Raw genomic sequence first — 18,160 nt, forward strand, 5'->3', positions numbered from 1 at the left:
TGCCTAGCAAAGTTCTTGGATCTTGCATGTTTGTGCAAAATAGGCTTGGCTGTTCCATAACACTTCCTTACGCTTTCACCAGTTCCTGGTTTTCACTTTGGACGTAATCACGTCATGCCGTAACTGGTAGAGTCGCACAACCGCATTGTTGTTGGGGGAAAGAAACCAGGCTGGGGCAGTCAATGATCATTATAGCAAATGTTTAAAGGACATTAGAACATAGTCGTGTTTGCAAATTATTTATGCTTAAAACTGAATCGAATTTGGAATCCATAAAATATTTGTGGATACCGCTTGGTATCGTTCAAATTGATGATTTAAAGCTCGAGCGGCGCCCGTTGGATGAGAGGATTGTGTGTGGATTTAGCTGTAGCTTGTGCTCTGCAGGCCAGATCGCCATTGCATGCAAGCGCTGCCGTTTTCAAAAGCGGATTTCCTGAACACATAAGGTAGCTATTACCCAATTTGTTACATATATGCACGATCGTTCTTTTTGCAACCATCTACCGTATTTGGTTCAACAGAATATACATTAACAGTGAAAAAAATATAACTTTTTTGAACCGACTCAGCTTCTTGTTTTGTCGGTCGCCATGTTTCCTTCCTCCCCCTACAGTAGCTCGGCTGATTATGGACGGGCTGTCCTCAGCAAGCTAATAGTACAAGACGAGGCCGCTGTTGTTTTATGGTTTCAGCCGCACCAGTTGAGAATTCCCAATCTATCTGGCTATCGTGTGCTTCTAATCAGATAATAATCTACCAAATAACGACAAATTAGCGTTGGCTAGCCAGGTTGGTTGTAGCTAGCGAGCTAATTCATTTATAGCTTTCGTTACAGCAGTTGAATAGGCTTAATGTTAGCTGGTAGGTGGCTAACAGTATAATACTGCATTAGCTCTAACTATTTAGTCTAGTGCATTATGCAAATTCTAATACATTCTTAGTAAATGACCCAGTAAAGAAGGACAGGTCAGTTTCAGGTTTAGCAAGCATGTTGTCAGGAAAACGGTAGCAACAATGTTACAAGGGTGGAGGGACTGCGCGTTTGTTTCATTCATCATCCGTTGGTTACAATGTAGCTTTGTTGCCACGGCCAGATGGATAGCTACATTTGTTGTCATAGGCCAGTATGTGCGCGACGGTTTGCTCTTGTTGTCATGTGCACTTGGTGTCACACATCAGCTACATTTGGCTCTAGTGCTGGTATTTTTACACGCATGCCAAGCAGTTGATTAACGGAGTGTCTTGTGTATTTGTCGCTCCGTGTGAGGCTGCTAACTAATTGATTCACCCACTATTTTTTTTACTTGGACATAGGTCTACCTCCTATTTCATGTGTCATTCAAATGTTCATTTACATTTTCATGTGTAGTGGCAGGGGTTTTCTCGTTCACGCACGCACAAACAAGTTACTAAGGGCTGTGAAGGTTGTCTATTATTAATGACTGTTTAAAGTGTCCATGTAAGTAACAAACCTAGATCATGTGGATATTGTGTATTCAACACAAGAAGCTTTACTTGCCAAAAAATATTTTTCTAGTATAAGTATGTTTAATTTCTTTAACGTTCTCTACTCAGCCGTAAGCATTGAGGTCTGCTGATGTAATGACTCATTGATATTCCAGTCATGCTCTGAATTGTCAGTGGATTTGAAACGCTTCGGCCATAGGCAGTTTTTTGTCAAAAGCTAGCTTAACACACTAACCCAAGGTCAGCGCTAAGGAAAAGAGGTCGTGATCAGTGATGATCTGTCATGGGGATACCGATCTCTGCATCAGTTGGTTTGATTGATCATTGTCTTACAGGTAATTTAGAGTCTTAATGATGAGAAAGAAAGCACGGCACCATCATCGTCGCATGGCGATGCCGCAGCGGGCTCCCTCACCCATCAAACCCTCGCCCAATCGAGAGACCCTGACCTACGCCCAGGCCCAGCGCATAGTGGAGCTGGAGATTGACGGGCGCGTGCACCGCCTCAGCATCTACGACAAGCTGGACGTCATCGCCGACGACGACCCCACCGCACAGGAAATCATTGAGTGCAACAGCAACAAGGAGAACAACGAGAAGCCCCAGCAGGTCCTGGTGCGCTCCGTGCGGCTCAAGAACAATCAGCAGAAGAAGAATGCATCCCTGACAGGACCCATGCACGCCACTGGGCCCCAGGGAACCCCGCTCCTCGACCCTAAGTTCCGCACTGTAGAGTATAACCTCCCGGCCGTACCGAGGAGGCCCTCTGCCTACTACAAGTACTCTGAGAAAACCGCTGAGGAACTGGACGAGGAGGTGGAGTACGACATGGACGAGGAGGACTACGCCTGGCTGGATCTGATCAATGACAAGAGGAAGAGCGAAGGCGTCAGCCAGGTCTCCCACAACCTCTTCGAGTTCCTCATGGACCGCTTTGAGAAGGAGTCCTTCTTCGCCACTCGGGGTCGCGGCGACCTGCAGGCCATGGTAGACGAGGACGCCGTCTGCTGCATCTGCATGGACGGCGACGGCGCCGACAGCAACGTCATCCTCTTCTGCGACCTGTGCAACATCGCCGTCCACCAGGAGTGCTACGGGGTGCCCTACATCCCGGAGGGGCAGTGGCTGTGTCGCCACTGTCTGCAATGCCCCTCGCGGCCCTCCGAGTGCGTCTTCTGTCCCAACAAGGGAGGTGCCCTCAAGAAGACTGACGACGACCGCTGGGGCCACGTGGCGTGCGCCCTCTGGGTGCCCGAGGTCGGCTTCTCCGACACGATGTTCATCGAGCCCATTGATGGCGTCAGTAACATCCCGCCAGCTCGCTGGAAGCTCACCTGCTACCTTTGCAAAGAGAAAGGGGCGGGGGCCTGCATCCAGTGCCACAAAATCAACTGCTACACGGCCTTCCACGTCAGCTGCGCCCAAAAGGCCGGTCTCTATATGAAGATGGAGCCCGTCAAGGAGGTCACGGAGGCGGGCTCTCCCACGTTTTCGGTAAAGAAGACCGCCTACTGCAGCGCTCACACCCCGAAAGGGTGTGTCCGGAGACCCCTTGCCATCTATGAGGAGACCCACCCGACAAACGGCCTATGTGACAAGCGGGGGGATAAACGGGGGAGAACCAGGTTAAAAGGATGGCAGAAAAGGAGTAAGAGAGCAGAGCCAGAACCTGAAGAAGAAACACCCGCCACCTCAGGGCCCAGTATAACCTCCTCAAGGTAAGCAGCCGTTTCACTCTGTATTGGTGCTACAGACGCCTCAGTCAGCAAAAATCACTTAATTACATTCAAAAGCCTTTCATAAGATTAAAAATGGCCTCTGTCATAATGTTCAGCAGAGAACACAGAAAATAACCACCTCTCTCTCTCTCTCTCTCTCTCTCTCTCTCTCTCTCTCTCTCTCTCTCTCTCTCTCTCTCTCCCCCCCTCTATCTCCCCTCCCTCTCTCTCTCTCTCCCACCCCTCTCCCCCCCCCCCCCCCCCCCCTCTCTCTCTCTCCCTCCCCCTCTCTCAGTTTTGACACCATCCTCAACCAGGTGTCTGTCCAGAAGAAGAGGGTGTTTGTGGAGCGAGTCCTGAGCTACTGGGTGCTGAAGAGGCAGGCCAGGAACGGCGTCCCGCTGATCAGAAGGCTCCAGACCAACCCCCAGGCTCCGAAGATGGAGCGGCCGGTCAGTCCAGAGGTGAAACAGGAACAGCTTAGATCTACAAGTCTCTGTAGCGGCCATCAGCATCTCCATACAAAGAACTAGGCCTATCTACTGTGCCTCTGGTGAATTAATTAGTTCCTCAGAGATATTATTTCTGAGGTACATCGGAATGTCTTATTCGACATTGGAATTGTGTTGAAGTTGGGGTTAGAGTTTCCTGCAGTTTATCACTGCATGTTTTGTGGGGGATCTGTCTGTTTGGAAACAACCATCCACGTGTGTCTCTCAGAGAGTATTGCAGACAGTTTGGTAGAGTGTATGGAACAGAACTGTGTCATACAGAGGAAAGCTCACAGGATCACTGTCAGACAAAACATGACCATCCTCCACTGAGAGCAGGCAGTCGCGATTTCATTTCATCATGTCACATTTATACTGAAACGCTCGCTCGATCACGACAGGACCGTCGATTGGAGGAAAACAGAGCACTAAAGGAGCAGCTGAAGGAATGGCATCGTCTACGCCATGACCTGGAGCGAGCTCGCTTACTGCTGGAGCTGATCAGGAAGAGGGAGAAGCTAAAGAGGGAGGAGGTTCGTGTGACTTACACCACAAATCACCGGTCTCTTCATTAACTGAATTTAAATCCACGTGACCATTCAAATGAATTGCTCTGTGACAACTTGAAGGGTTTCATAGCTTGAATGATGAGTTTATGTTTTTGAGAAGTTGCAGAGGTCCACTTAAACGGATTTGGGGATTGGTAGGAAGCCAAAAACGATTGTGGCCGTGACTTTTGTTTGTCCCTCAGATGAAGCTCCAACAGTCCGTTCTGGAGGTTCAGCTTACACCATTGAACATTCTACTTAGAGCCGTTCTGGACCAGCTGCAGGAAAGGGACCAAGCCAGGGTCTTCGCCCACCCTGTCAACGTCAAAGAGGTTTTTTTTTTTTTACTCAACGACAAATTTTTGCAGTCGGATATATATCTCATCTCAATATTCAAGTTTATGTATCTTAATCTGTGATATAAAAAAAATAATACAATTAAACACATAAGGACATCCTACACATGGCTCAGCAGGATACTCTGTTGACTGTTTTCTTCCTGTTCCTCAGGTGCCTGATTACCTGGACCACATCAAGAACCCCATGGACTTCTCAACCATGAGGAAACGCATTGACGCCCACGGCTACAAGGACCTGGACGAGTTTGAGTCCGACTTCAACCTCATCATCTTCAACTGTATGAAGTACAACGCCAAGGAGACGTTCTTCCACAAGGCTGCTCTGAGGCTGCAGGACCAGGGCGGGGCCATCCTCCGGAAGACCCGACGGGATGCGGAGAGGATCGGCTTTGACTTTGCCAGCGGACTGCACCTCCAGGAGCCGCCTAAACTAGAGGCTCCTCCACCTTTCTGCTGGGATGACGGTAAGAATAGCCACCTTAAGTGGGCCGCCTAGTGTCAGTGATTTGAAACGACACGGTAACACTGTGTACCTCAGCTATTAAGTTGAGCAACTCATGACTCATGGGACAGGACACAAACCCAGTCTGTTAACTTAAGAACTCTGTCTGTGCGTGTCTTAACAGTGGACCGGATACTGAACCCAGCCAACCGGGTTAACATGCCCTTAGCGGAGCAGCTGAGAGCGCTGCTGGAGAAGTTGGATCTTAGCACGGCCATGAAATCCAGCCCGTCACGCAGCAAGCGACTGAAGCTGCTCAAGAAAACCATAATGGAGGTGAGGAGTGAGATGAGCCTGAAGAAGCCCCGCCCAACGCCCTCTGAGCCCCCACAACCGGAGACGGAGGAGAAACCACTCCCTCCGCCGACTGGAGATGAAATGCATAAGGACGGTTTGTGTCAATCAGGTGAGCTTGGTTGGTTCCTGGCAGAAATGCACCGATATCTGTGGTTAATCGAGTCATGTATTGAATTGGTGGGGAATTTTCATCATGTTTACAAGGAACCTATACGATGGCAATCAAACGATTCTTGCTGCGTTTGACAATTTTTTTCCTTTTATTTCCCTAAATATTATTTTATTTGACTTCTCAGGAGTCACAGAAGTGACAGGAGAAATGTTGTTGCCTCCACCGAAACTTGAGCCCTTGAACTCTCCTCTGCCCCAACCCGTAAACCCGGCCAGTCCACCAGAGCCTCGGCCTCACCCTCCCACCCTCAAACCCATCAAACCTATCAAACCCAACACGGACAAGAACCAGAAGAGCTCAAAAGGTGACAGCAACAGCACCGCCACCACTACCTCAGTACCCCAGGAAACCCCAAACGGGCACATTTCCAACCCGCTGCTCCCTGACAACAGCCTCAGTGTTGTGGCCACCTCGACGCTCGCCCGGCCGTCCGCCACGAGCAACCGGCGGACCAACATCCTGTTTCGCAAGTCCAAAAGCACGAGTCCTCAGAAGCCCTCGAAGATGGCCGAGACGCCGCCTGGTTCCCCGCCACTGGGGGCCAAAACGTTTCTCTCGGTGGTCATCCCTCGCCTGGAGACCCTTCTGCTGCCCAGGAAGAGAACCCGAAGTGTCAGTGGTGACTGCGAGGAAGAGGACGAGTCTCCCATCAAGCGCCTTGACACAGGTAAAAGCCTGGGCCGTGCTTCAGAAGCTGAGCACATCAGTGGCGAGTTGCTTAGAAGAACCGAGCTAAATGTACGTTTAGAAAATGTTTTGATAATGTTCATGAAATGACCTTTTTTTTGTCACCTCCAGGCTTAGTCAATGGTTTTGTTGTCGAGCAGGAGAGTGAGCCCAGCCCTAACAGGCCGCTGGAGCCCAGGCGACGTTGTGCCTCCGAATCCAGTATCTCTTCCAGTGGCAGTGTGCTCTGCAGCACCAGGTACTCCAATGTTAGCATTAGCATACACGCCTCTGTCCAAGAGAAGTGTGCCCTGCAGCAGCAGCCACACTAATGTTAGCATTAGCATACACGCCTCAGTCAGAATCAGAATTCGGTTTATTCACCATGTATGTTATACAAACACAGAATTTACTGTGGCAGGGAGGTGCAAAACACTAAACATGTACACTAATGTTAGTATTAGCATACACACAACTCCATCCAAGATAAGTGTTCTTTGTAACATCAGAGACACTGACGTTAGCCTTATCACAAACCTCTGCTAGCAGGTGGTTAGCATGGCAGCTTGCTTATAATGCAAAAGGCCTACTGATGTGGCAAGATGGCACGTAGCATCTTCTCAGGCAAACAAATGGCATCATTCCACTGAAAGCTGAATTTCTTTTGCAGTTGTCTCATAGTTGCTCGCTTGTCTTGTAGCACCATCACCCTGCCCAAAAACGGGAAAGGGAAACCTGCGGGGGCACGTAGAAACACTGTGGACGACAAAAACACTCTCATCACCTGCATTGAGAATGGAGAGTTCACTAAAGCAGCCAAAATTGCAGCAGGTAAGAAGTTTTATCCCTGATTCTTTTTCCTCTTAACAATCCCACTCACACAACTCCAGTAGACCCAAGACAAGAAGTTAATCAATGGGAACATTTGGAAGCGTGCATTATAAAATGACAAATTATTACAACAGTAATTTCAAACCCTAATTAAAAAAACCTGCGTTTCTGCTAACCATAACCATCGATCATCAATATTATGCTCCCAAGTGCTTAAGTTTTTAAATTGGTAAATGAGTCTGCGGAAAAAGACAAGACAAGGTTTATTCCCTTCTCATTAAACCTACTTTGAAAATACTCTGCTGACCTGAATGCAAAGGGACAGAACTTGATTCACTAATTATATTTCACTGAGGACAGGAGGTTCTAAGGTCCATCTGTGGTCCATCATTAAATAGTCTAAAGGCCTCCTGAACCTAAGGCATTGCCTTAAGGTGGATGCTAGACATGTCAATGTGTTCATGGTGTGTTCACCAGCATGCGTGTTCCTCAGTATAATTGTGTCTTGAGGGCAGTGTGACAAGGGACCTTGACTTTGTCTAACAAGTGATGTTAGAAACTGCATTCCATTGCCAGGTGTACAGTTATCGGTCCTTATCTTGACAGTGCTGGTCTTTAACGCCCGAGCTGACAAGCCCCAAAGACATCTGTTGTCACCCTGTCACTGTCTAGACCAATAAATTAAATTCCCTATACATAATTCATCATTATTCCTCCCAGTCTGTTGCTGATATCAGAATAGTTACCATTATAGGTTGACCCTAAAACTTTTCATTTTTCATTGGGAAAAATGTATCTTTATATTTATTAAATTTAATAATATATATTTTAGTATGACAGGTATGCAGTCCTAAACACTCGTATAACAAATATCCATATGAGTAGCACACTGCCATTTTGGTCTACTAAATGTTGTACATTCATGTTTTTGTGTGCTAAATGTTCCCCTGTATGTGAGTGCTGTTTTCCCCTTCCCCTGTGTGCGAGCATGGCTTTTAGACTAGTTTTACTGTCTGTTTGCAGTGTGACTCCCCCATAACTTGCTTGTCGTTATTCCTGCTTCCGTAGAAGTTGGCAACGGAAATATGTGGATGCCCACTAGTGCCTCAACATTTGTACTGGAACCTCTTAAACTAGTTTGGGCAAAATGTAGTGGATATCCCTCCTATCCTGCCTTGGTGAGTGAGAGTGAGTGCATGCGTGTCCCGAGACCTGCCATCTCCATGTCTCATTACCCATAAATTCCTCTCATCGTAAGTGGTGTAGCTCGTGTTTTGTGCACACCCATGCAGGTGCTCGATGTTACTAGCGAGTTGGTCGACTGCTTGAGAGCGCGAACGGTCATCTGGACGGCTTAGAGTCCTCCCGATGAATTGATTGTGAGTGTGTGTGTGAGAGTGTATTGAATGTCAGCTCCAAGCCACCAGAGCCAAGCTTTGTTGCACTGCCACCAGGACCTCCCTGCTACAACCTTTATAAAAAAATTATTAAAGCCCACCTCGAGCCAATTTCTCCTCACAGATCATAGACCCCAAGACGCCGAGGACGGGGTGTCACCACAGCGGGGTGTCCCTGCCCCCCCTGGACGTCCTCCGGGTCGGAGAGCAGATGCAGTACCGGTCCGACGAGAAGCTCTACCTCGTCCACTTCTTCGACAACAAGCGCAGCTGGTAAGAGACCAATTATTTTTATTGTCGTTGTTGGTTACCTGATGAGATACATTTTGAGAAACTGGCTTTACAAGTGTATTCTTTATTTATTTCTAACCCGATACGTTGCTCCCTCCCAACAGGCAATGGCTTCCTAAATCCAAGATGGTTCCATTTGGTGTTCACAAGACTGTTGACAAGTTCAAGCTGGCGGAGGGGCGTTCCTCTGGCGTTCGCAAAGCCGTACAGACCGCCTTCAACCGCGCCATGAGCCACCTGATCCAGGCCCAGGACAGGCCCGGCGTGGACCACGGCCTCACGGACCCAACCCACCCAGTCATACCCTCCCTGCCCCACCCCTAGGAGGCACACTTCACTCCTTGTTTTACTTGATATTCCATAGAGAGGTCCTAGTATTTCTTCTGCCTCACCCCCCCCCCCCCCCCCCCCCCCCAAAAAAAAAAAAAAACATTACCTGCCCTCTCTTCTGTCGTTTTGTTTACTTTTATCCCCGCACATGTGGGGCTTCACTCACCAAGCTTTCAAGCCCGTAAAAGAGTCTGACCGATCTGTCTTGATCCAGGTTTTTTCATAGACTTCTACAATCTATCCATCTGAGCTGCTCGTCGATAAAATAAAGATGTGTGTGTGACTGACTACCAGCATGCTCCACCCCCCCCCCCCCCCCCATTCCTCCTTTCTGAATCAATGACCTTCGAAATATTGTAGCTTGCAACATGTCACCCACGTTTTACGTCAATGAGCTATGCAAATTAACTTGGGTGAGCGACCACGGTTGGCTGGGGGAGTGGGGCGGAGCACAAAACAAACATTCACATCCTTGGGATCTGAGTACGGACTTTGAAAGAAGAAGTAAAAAGAAGAAAAAAAAACGCTGGTTTAACCGGATGAATGTGCCAGAGCTGGATCTCAGTCCAGTAATGTGCTGCAAGACTGCTACAACTTCCACTGCCATCATGACCTCCTTCCCCTCACTCCCATCTCTTCACAGCAGCAGCCCTGTATTTTTACCCCCTGTAAATACCCTGTACAAGGCCTGACACTAATTTATTCAGTTTCTCTGTTATTATTGGTACTGCGTGTTCACTTTCTGAATATTTATACTATTGGGGTGATTCACGTCAGCGCTATGGTGCGTATTTTGCTGGTGCTATGACCTGTGCAAGTCTGCTACAATGGCGACTTAAAACGGGCAAAAACCATACTGTATTGAAACATGTTTTTTTTCTTCTTCTCTCTCATTTCAGCTACTTTTTTTATGGTTTCGTAAGTTATTGAATTATATTGGGAAGCTTCTGCTCTTTGCATTAACGTGATGTGTGTGTTGTCCTTTTTTTTTTACCAGAATGTTTTTACGGGACATTTCATGTTTTGTTTGTACATATTTATATCGAATCTATATAATTGTATACTTAAGATGCTCTCAATTGTTGAAAAAGCCGAAAGTGCATCATTCACACAAAACCAAAAATTTGCTGCCCAGAAGTTTCCATAGTTCTTTTTTTTTTTTTTTTTTTTTACAATAACACTTACGTTTTTGTTTGCCTTGTGTGGTGTGTGTGATTGGTGAATAGCCTGTAAATGTCTTCTGACAATGATTTCAACTGTGTTACAGTGACCTATAATGAGATGACTGTAGAAGAATGTGCCTGTACTAATTTATTGTAAAGGAGAAATGTATATGCATTACTTTATATAGAGAGAGAGAATTGTAAGAAGATACTATTGGCACACTAGGAGACAGATGTAGAGGACCCTTTTTTTGAATATTATCGTTGGTTTTTATTCAGAGGCATTAATCTTAACGGTTGGGATGATAGAATCTGACATTTTGTTCTGTTAGGAGAATCTGGGGTAGCAATGGGTAGATTTGTTTTCTTATGGATGTTATTGTAAATAGACTTGGTACTAGTCTTATTCTCTGGGAAAACACATTATAGCCAATGGGAGTGGATACTGGCTAAAACCAGTATTTTTTTTTATATATAAAAACACAGAAAATAAAAAAAAATCAATTGAATCACTGATTCTTGTGACGTTTTCATGTTCTGATAAGATAAAGCCACGCATCTAGGTTACCACATGATGGCGCTGTGACTCTGTATTACCAACCGACCAATAGAAGAACTGAGACAGTCACTCAGTGGCGTCCTATTTAAGATTGCATGGGATTTTTTGGTTTCTTTTTCTAATTCTGTTCATACTCTATCAGATGGCCCATACCTCTTGGCATGTTTGACTTTGGTCTGCATGTTGTGGATATACCGACAGCTCGGTTTCTGGAAAGTTTACTATAGCTACCTCTGGTAGCTTGTGTTCCCATGGGCTCCAAGGTAAAACACAGATTACTTGTGGAAATTCAGTGAAGTTCCTGGTTCAAGAATGACTTAATAGCCTGTAAAGTATGGTTGACCAAGTCTAGAAAACAAAACCCTAACATTTTTTCCGTATTGTGTGTAAGTATATTGGCGTTCGGTCGGGTAACCTATCTATATTATGCCCACCTTTTGGTAAACAAACGTTGTGGTCCATGCAGAAAACAGTGGGCTTCTAACCACCCTCCTTTCTCCTCGATCAGATGCTAATTGTTTGGGGAGGAAGGTTGCGGCAGTAAGAGCCAGAGGGAGCCAGCCGACCATGAAGATCAATCTCTCAGTTTCGGTCTCATCAGAGAACTTTTTACTGAGCCCCGTTAGCTAATTATCCGTCAGTGCTGAGCGGCAGACCCTGGTCCCTCGTGCGCGCGGATACACAGCAGGGGGTTGTGAAATTACCTGATAAAACCCCCAGCAGGTGAGTCTCTGATTCTCGACTTTCTGTGACAACCAGGTCTTTGAGAAAACATCTTAGGCATCCTAACTTATAACCCCACTAGGAGAGGACTGCGACACTTACTGAAGCAAACTCCGTAGTCAAACTGCCTGCTAAAGAAACAAGGTATGTCGTGTACAACTACCCTGCCACCAATGGTCAAGTGCAAAGGCCCATGAACAAGACATTTTAGGCCAAATGACCTGTAGGCTAATATTTAACTATCTAAATATGTTTAAATGACATTCAAATGAACTTGACCTTATGGTCTGTCAACACGAGGCTAGATCACCTACCATTGCGTCTAAACGGCCTGCAGGCTATCACGTCTATTCAGGCAAAAGACAATCCCAGACGAAGTGGGTGTTAAACGATTTTTAAGCCAGACACCGTGGTGAAGTGCCTAAGGCAAATAGAGGCTAGCTAGGAGGGTATGATCCTGCTTAAACCACGGCAACTGTTAGGCTACATGTCTGAAATAAAACAATAGTATCACCACAATCGTCAATTTGCCCTGCTAGTAGGCTCAATATGGATATTTCTGTCACTGGAATATCTATTTAGAATGGGCTGAGTACTTGCTGGTATGTCAATGCGTGGCAACTAAATAAGGTAGCCGTTTAAGTGATCACATAAACTGGGATTAGGCTCCTGAAAGCGCCTGAGGAGATCCATCATTTTATGCTTGTACGTATTCTTATAGTGAGCATTAACTGCAGCTGCAGATGCACGTTTTCAATTGTGTTTAGCTTTCAAAGAACTTCCTGGTACCTCAATGATGTCAATATAAATCTGTTATGCAACTTATTGTGCTTTCTGGATAAATCCTGACTTTAGGCACTCTGATTACAAGAAAGATACACAAAGGTGTATAGATATACTAAACCACACTTCTTAGGGTAGGAACAAACCTTTCTCTAGTGGCACCATCACCTCACTGAATGAAGGTACAATTCCTGCTTTGGAAAATGTTTGGTGGTCAGGTGGGCATTCTCCCAGGCCTTTCTGTGTAAAGTTTGTCTGTTCACCTCGGTTTAGGGAAGAGTTTTCCGACGCAGTGAACACCAATAAAACATGCAGAACAACTGATGACTCCATTGCCCCTTCCCTGGCTAGGTAGGTGAGAACTTGGACTTGGCTCCTGGTCACCTTGATGGGGCTGGTCACTGTTCTGCCATCGCAGGATAGACAAATGGGAAAATGCAGACAACAAAGTTCTACAGTGGACAATCCCTGTGTGTGTTCTAAGCGTTGCCTCTCCCTGCACCTGTGTCGTGCTCTTACAAACGTTCTTCAAATTCAAGCTTTAGAAAGCAGCCATATGTTCAAGTCAAAACTTGCCAAAATATTTACAAAAATACAAGAATTCTATGATTTAAAATCTATTGGATGACCTATAAACATTAAGCACAGTTACGAAATCGATAAGAATTCATACACCTAAAGCATTATTCAAGACCTTTGGCTGGACAGAAGGTGTAGGTTTTATATTGACCACCAAGGGTCATTGTTACCCGCAAAAAGTTGGGTCTTTAGTGTTAGATGTCCATGAAATTACACAAATCATAAAAATAAACTCCCAAGCAAAGTATGATGTAAAAAAAATATTATTTCCTACCAAGTTAATATTTATCTATATTTAAAGTTCCATACTACACACACAGTTGCACGCTGCAGTTATTTGATTACAAAGAAAATGCACATCTGCCTAATATCTGACTTTTAGAACTGAACAGCTGTTCAATTGCTAATTGCTAAGGCTAGTTGGTAAGAAAAGTGTCTAATGTCCCAATGCATACTTTTTCAATGTCCCTTGAGGGAGAGTAAATTCCTCAAAAGCAGTCTCACATTTACGACAAAAAATATTCTAGCATGTAAATATGCAAAAGGATATTGATACTAAAGGGTTGAATACAAAGTTTGTCTTTGAAATTTGGAGGAGGACCCCCAAAATGTTTCACATCCAGAATCATGTAGGACCCAGTAGTGTTTGATGGTCAGTTAGTGACCCTACCCCACAGTGTAGACAAAGTGTAAATGCAGAGTAATGGCTGAACTGGCACATGTACGTAGAAACCACATGAATATGCAACTTTATATTAATCTGGTCTTATTTTTTGTTGCAAACCCCTCCCAAACGGAGCCTCGTTATCTCCTAATTAGTCATAAATATCTTCAGAGTCATGAGTCAGTTCGCCTGAGCGACCGATACTCTTTCTCACTGGGGAAATGCCTTTGAAGTGAGAAATAATTAGGTATGCAATGTAGATAATTAGCAATGTCCAGCACATAAATAAACACTACTTTCATTGCACACAATTATGCCTGAGACAACTCTGGAATAGACTTCTCCCCTGAGTGGCAAGGCCCTGCACAACTCATGAGCTCCTGGCAAAATACAGAGAACTCTTAATGACATCCGAGCGTAGATTCCACATTCGTTTTTGCTGAGTGTTTTTAATTCTTCCGATGTGTTGTAGGGTGTGTGTGTGATGATGATACTGGGTACAGTCTATATAAACTGACAGTTTATCAATATTTGTGCCTGTTGTCTAGTCTAAACAGACCCATACGCAAGTGTATGCACACGTGCTGTGAACTGTGGTTGTCAATTGTACACCAATTGTAACCTTGACTATGGATGACTTGTCTCTATCTGTATTTACTAGCAGTACACATGAAGTCAACAATGTGTTTTTGCACTGCTCTCGGCCTTGTGTGTGTGCTTTGCCACGTGCTGTGTGTCATTCATTTCCCACATTGTGTTCTGTAAAACCAGTTAGCATAATTAGCCTGTTGTGGGAGAGGCGGTGGAGGAAAGATTGAAAGGGGGGGGGGGGGGGGGGGGGGTAGCTATGGTGGTCCTGAGTGATTTGGTAGACTAGCCTTCATCCCTTGTCCTCGGAGACCCTTTGCTCTCATCACCATTCCTCTCCTTCAAGGGCAGCCAGAGTTGAGTGACAAGGCTTAATGCGTATCTCCCCTGAATTAGATTTGATCCTCCGGGCTCTATAACGTGGGCCCGCCTTGCTTGAGAAGAGTAGCTGGAATTACACTTTGTTTTTTTCCTCCTCCCCACCCCTCTGTCGCTCTCTCCTCTTCTTCCCTTTCTCTGTCACAAATAAACAGGACTCGCCTCGCAGAGTACCGCATTATTTGCTGCATTGTGAGGGGATATGAGTCACAAGGAAAGGTGACAAATGTCCATGGTGAAGATAAGGGATGTTTTTTGGGGAAGGGGATAAGGGTAGGTAGGGATTAAGGTGAGAGGACATTGGGGTGGTGGATTTAGGGGGTAAGATTAAGTCTGTAACACCCTCTGTCGTGAACAACTCATTTTGTAAGGATTATGGAGTAATAAGGCCCCAGCTTCAAATTCTTCTCGCTGTGACTTTTTCGCTCAGCCTTCAACCACCCATGTTTTTTCGAGCAAAATCTGCGAGTAGATGGAGATAGGAGATTTCTGACAAGAAACCCTGGAGCTTAGCCATAAGTGGAAAGGAATGAGAACAGAGACTCCTCCTCTCATTCTGTTTCACGTAGTTCAGTGCGCTATCCAAGACACATGGATATCGAATCACATGGCTCAGCTATTTCAGCACATTAGCCATTTTTCAATTGTCTACACGAGCTACAATCACACGTTCTGTCACAGGGGTTGCGCTTGGAAATCGGGCTACCCTGCCGCATAACAGAAACAGGTGAGAGATGTAACCAAGTTTAATTGGTCAATCTCACTCCTCCATATGACTCCCACCCTTGCTATTGAAGCATTTTGGTGCCATACAATTGTGTCAGAGGACGGAAGAAGCAATTTCGAACAAGCAATACAAAGACAGCTGTGACACAGCCGCCTGCCTTAAGTGCTCAATGGGTTCAGCAAGGATGACATACATCTACATGAACTTGGAAACTGCCAAAAGGCTCACAAAGATACTGACCGGCTCTTTGTTCGAACCATAAAACGGAAGGTGCAGTACAGTGGCCACCACATTCAGATGAATTGGTCTTCCGTGGGGGTCAGATACCTATTCAAACCCTCATAACTTGAGACATCAGCTTATGATGATAGACCCCCCCCCCCCAAAAAAAAAACCACTGTTCGATGCTTGTAAAGCAACCATTAAGGTAGAGTATCAGCCGCCATCTTGATGTGTAGTAAATGCAGAACAGCATACTTTAAGATTGTAATCAAAGGCAACAGGCACCACCAGGGCAGTCATATCCATTACAAAGCCAACATGATCCAGGCTGGAATCACCTCCAGAGAGGCGTGCACCAATCTTTAGCTCCGGACAGCTTTCCCTGCAAGTTGGGATATTATTCTCATTGGCTGACTGAGAATTTTATCATGATGATATCACTTATCCGCCGCGGCGTGTTTGAGTGCAAGTTTATTCAGGTGAATTCAGGCGCTTCTGCCTCTTCCTAATCTCTGCCACTCCATTGCTAATGGCAAGGACATGTACTGACAGTAGACTGTGTCACATCAGAGGACAAGTTTATAAGGCATAAATCTGTCATTAGTTAAATATGGGAGAACTTTTTACATTTGGATTAGTGATGAGAGATTTGGAAATCACTGTGTGCCATTTGAAATGGCTGTCTACATGTATCGTAATTCATCTGAGTTTGACAGTTCTCTTACTATTCCAGAGGTAGTCAAATGATAGTTTTTCTCAATTGCTTCGGCTCATTTTTGGAAACAGTCTTAACATTCTCTAAACTATAAGTGCAATTGTCACAACTGTTAAATGGGACCTCACAACTTATTTGCATGTCTGCAAAAGGTAGTTTCTCACTCAACAATCAATTCATACTTCAAAACCTACCTATTGCGTCATTGAATTGGCCATTAGTCATTTAGCAGACGCTCTTATCCAGAGCGACTTACAGTAAGTACAGGGACATTCACCCGAGGCAAGTAGGGTGAAGTGCCTTGCCCAAGGACACAACGTCAGTTGGCATGACCGGGAATCGAACTGGCAACCTTCGGATTACTAGTCCGACTCCCTCACCACTCAGCCACCTGACTCCAATACCATCTAAATGAAACGTTTTCTTGTCATTGTGTGAGCCGTACTGGTCAAAATGGTTAGATGCTTTTTCGCCATGGCAGTCAACCATGACAGGAAATGTTTGTTGTACAAATTTCATTTTTCTTAAACTTTTTTTGGTTCACACTGACTGCTTATTGTACTATTCAATAACGCCAGGTTTGTCTAGCTGAATGCTATTGTGTATCACAGTGAGCTTTTTAGATACCGATTTCAACTGTAGCTACAAGTTTACTGGGAAAAGTCCAATACTGTATAATACCGTAGGCTAGTACACAGAAAAATGTATGTATACAGTTCAGTCAAGACAATCACGTATTAGATTTGAGCATTTATTGTCATGGGCATGTAGATTTAACTTTGGCGGAGTGGATGATCTAAGGGAAGCACTCCGTGCCTCCTCGATGCAACACGTACATGCACGACATATGAGGCAGGGAGCAATAGAGATATAATCCCCCTGTTGGAGAGAACATACAGACAGCATGGGGGAGAAGGGGATGGTGGGGTGCGTGTGTGCGTATCCGCGTCTTTTAAAGACGCCTTGTCGGACGTGGCCCAATGAATATGCGCTGCTAACGTGGGTGTAGTAGTGGGCGGAGGAAAGGAAGGTGGAGTAAGACGCCTTACGTCCCCGATAAATGAATGACGCGCGTTGCCCGATTGCCCTGCCTGAACTAGCTGCGCTTATTGCATTTGTTTTTGGAGCAATGTGTTACATGCAAACAGAAAATTCACATTTGCATTTTTACACATCTCACATTTAACCCTTGTGCTGCCTTCGGGTCACATGACCCAAAGGTTCATAACGAACCATCGTTGTGTTTACCAAATTTTACCCAATACAAAAACAAATACAAATATTTTTCTTTTAACCTTCGCAATGTGGGGGGTCTGAGACAGCCCAACGGTTAAAAGAAAATGCTTCACTTTGTTTTTGTATGCGGTAAAGTTGTCGCTATACGATGGTGGGTCACAATGACTGATGGGTCACAATGACCCGAAGATAACACAAGGGTTAAAGTCATAGGCCTATATAGTAAACAGAAAACTGAAACAACAAAAAAAGATACAAATGTTTGATTGGGGTTGCTTGTCCACCAATGGCCAAGACTCAGCTCCCTGGCAGAGCCAACCAGGTTTTTGGCCTGGTTAAAATTTCCTGGTACTTGGTAGAATGTATTATGCCATTGATCAACAAGAGCCCTTGGCCCGCTCCCAGCAAAACAGCCCAAAAGCTTCAATGATCCACCACCATATTTGATGTTCGGTATGAGATGCATTTCCTTGTATCCATCCCTCATTTTGACACCAAACACGCCAATGGTGCACACAGCCAAAATTAATTTTTGGTCTCATCTGACCATAGCACCCTGTTCCAGTCATAGTTCCAATTATGTTTGGCAAACTCCAGACGCTTGAATTTGATATTTGCTCTCAGTAAGGGTGGCAATAATTTTGGGCCTGACTGTAATTCCACATGAACATGGAAAACCATTAGTATATTTTACGGATAATTATTTTGTTAATAGGTGAGAGTAAAGAGCTGAGGCAAAAGATGCTGTTTC

General features: G+C 45.3%; 1 protein-coding gene and 1 long non-coding RNA gene across 4 annotated transcripts in view; both read left to right on the forward strand.

Annotated features, from left to right (window-relative positions):
* Positions 1 to 213: 213 nt before the first annotated feature.
* LOC136941632 (bromodomain-containing protein 1-like) lies at positions 214 to 9,115 on the forward strand. 3 transcript variants are annotated; one of them, XM_067234168.1, is made up of 13 exons: positions 214 to 449; positions 1,806 to 3,188; positions 3,484 to 3,652; positions 4,081 to 4,212; positions 4,431 to 4,559; positions 4,738 to 5,050; positions 5,213 to 5,494; positions 5,682 to 6,224; positions 6,356 to 6,482; positions 6,924 to 7,054; positions 8,123 to 8,232; positions 8,576 to 8,724; positions 8,847 to 9,115. In XM_067234168.1, the coding sequence occupies exons 2-13, from the start codon at positions 1,822 to 1,824 to the stop codon at positions 9,064 to 9,066; spliced, it is 3,672 nt and encodes a 1,223-aa protein (XP_067090269.1). In that variant the 5' UTR covers positions 214 to 449; positions 1,806 to 1,821; the 3' UTR covers positions 9,067 to 9,115. The 3 variants fall into 3 exon arrangements, with proteins under 3 accessions (XP_067090269.1, XP_067090270.1, XP_067090271.1); XM_067234169.1 differs by lacking the exon at positions 8,123 to 8,232 and having other exon boundaries at positions 8,847 to 8,985; XM_067234170.1 differs by lacking the exons at positions 8,576 to 8,724; positions 8,847 to 9,115 and having other exon boundaries at positions 8,078 to 8,259.
* A 1,836-nt stretch (positions 9,116 to 10,951) lies between these two features.
* The window catches only part of LOC136942522 (uncharacterized), a 34,771-nt gene continuing 27,562 nt past the window's right edge, over positions 10,952 to 18,160 (forward strand). The window contains exons 1-3 of the long non-coding RNA XR_010876602.1: positions 10,952 to 11,057; positions 11,303 to 11,517; positions 11,600 to 11,661. This is a non-coding gene — a long non-coding RNA (uncharacterized lncRNA). The remainder of the gene's footprint in view (positions 11,058 to 11,302; positions 11,518 to 11,599; positions 11,662 to 18,160) is intronic.

The sequence above is a fragment of the Osmerus mordax genome, chromosome 4, assembly GCF_038355195.1.
Source record: "Osmerus mordax isolate fOsmMor3 chromosome 4, fOsmMor3.pri, whole genome shotgun sequence".
NCBI classification, from domain to species: domain Eukaryota; kingdom Metazoa; phylum Chordata; class Actinopteri; order Osmeriformes; family Osmeridae; genus Osmerus; species Osmerus mordax.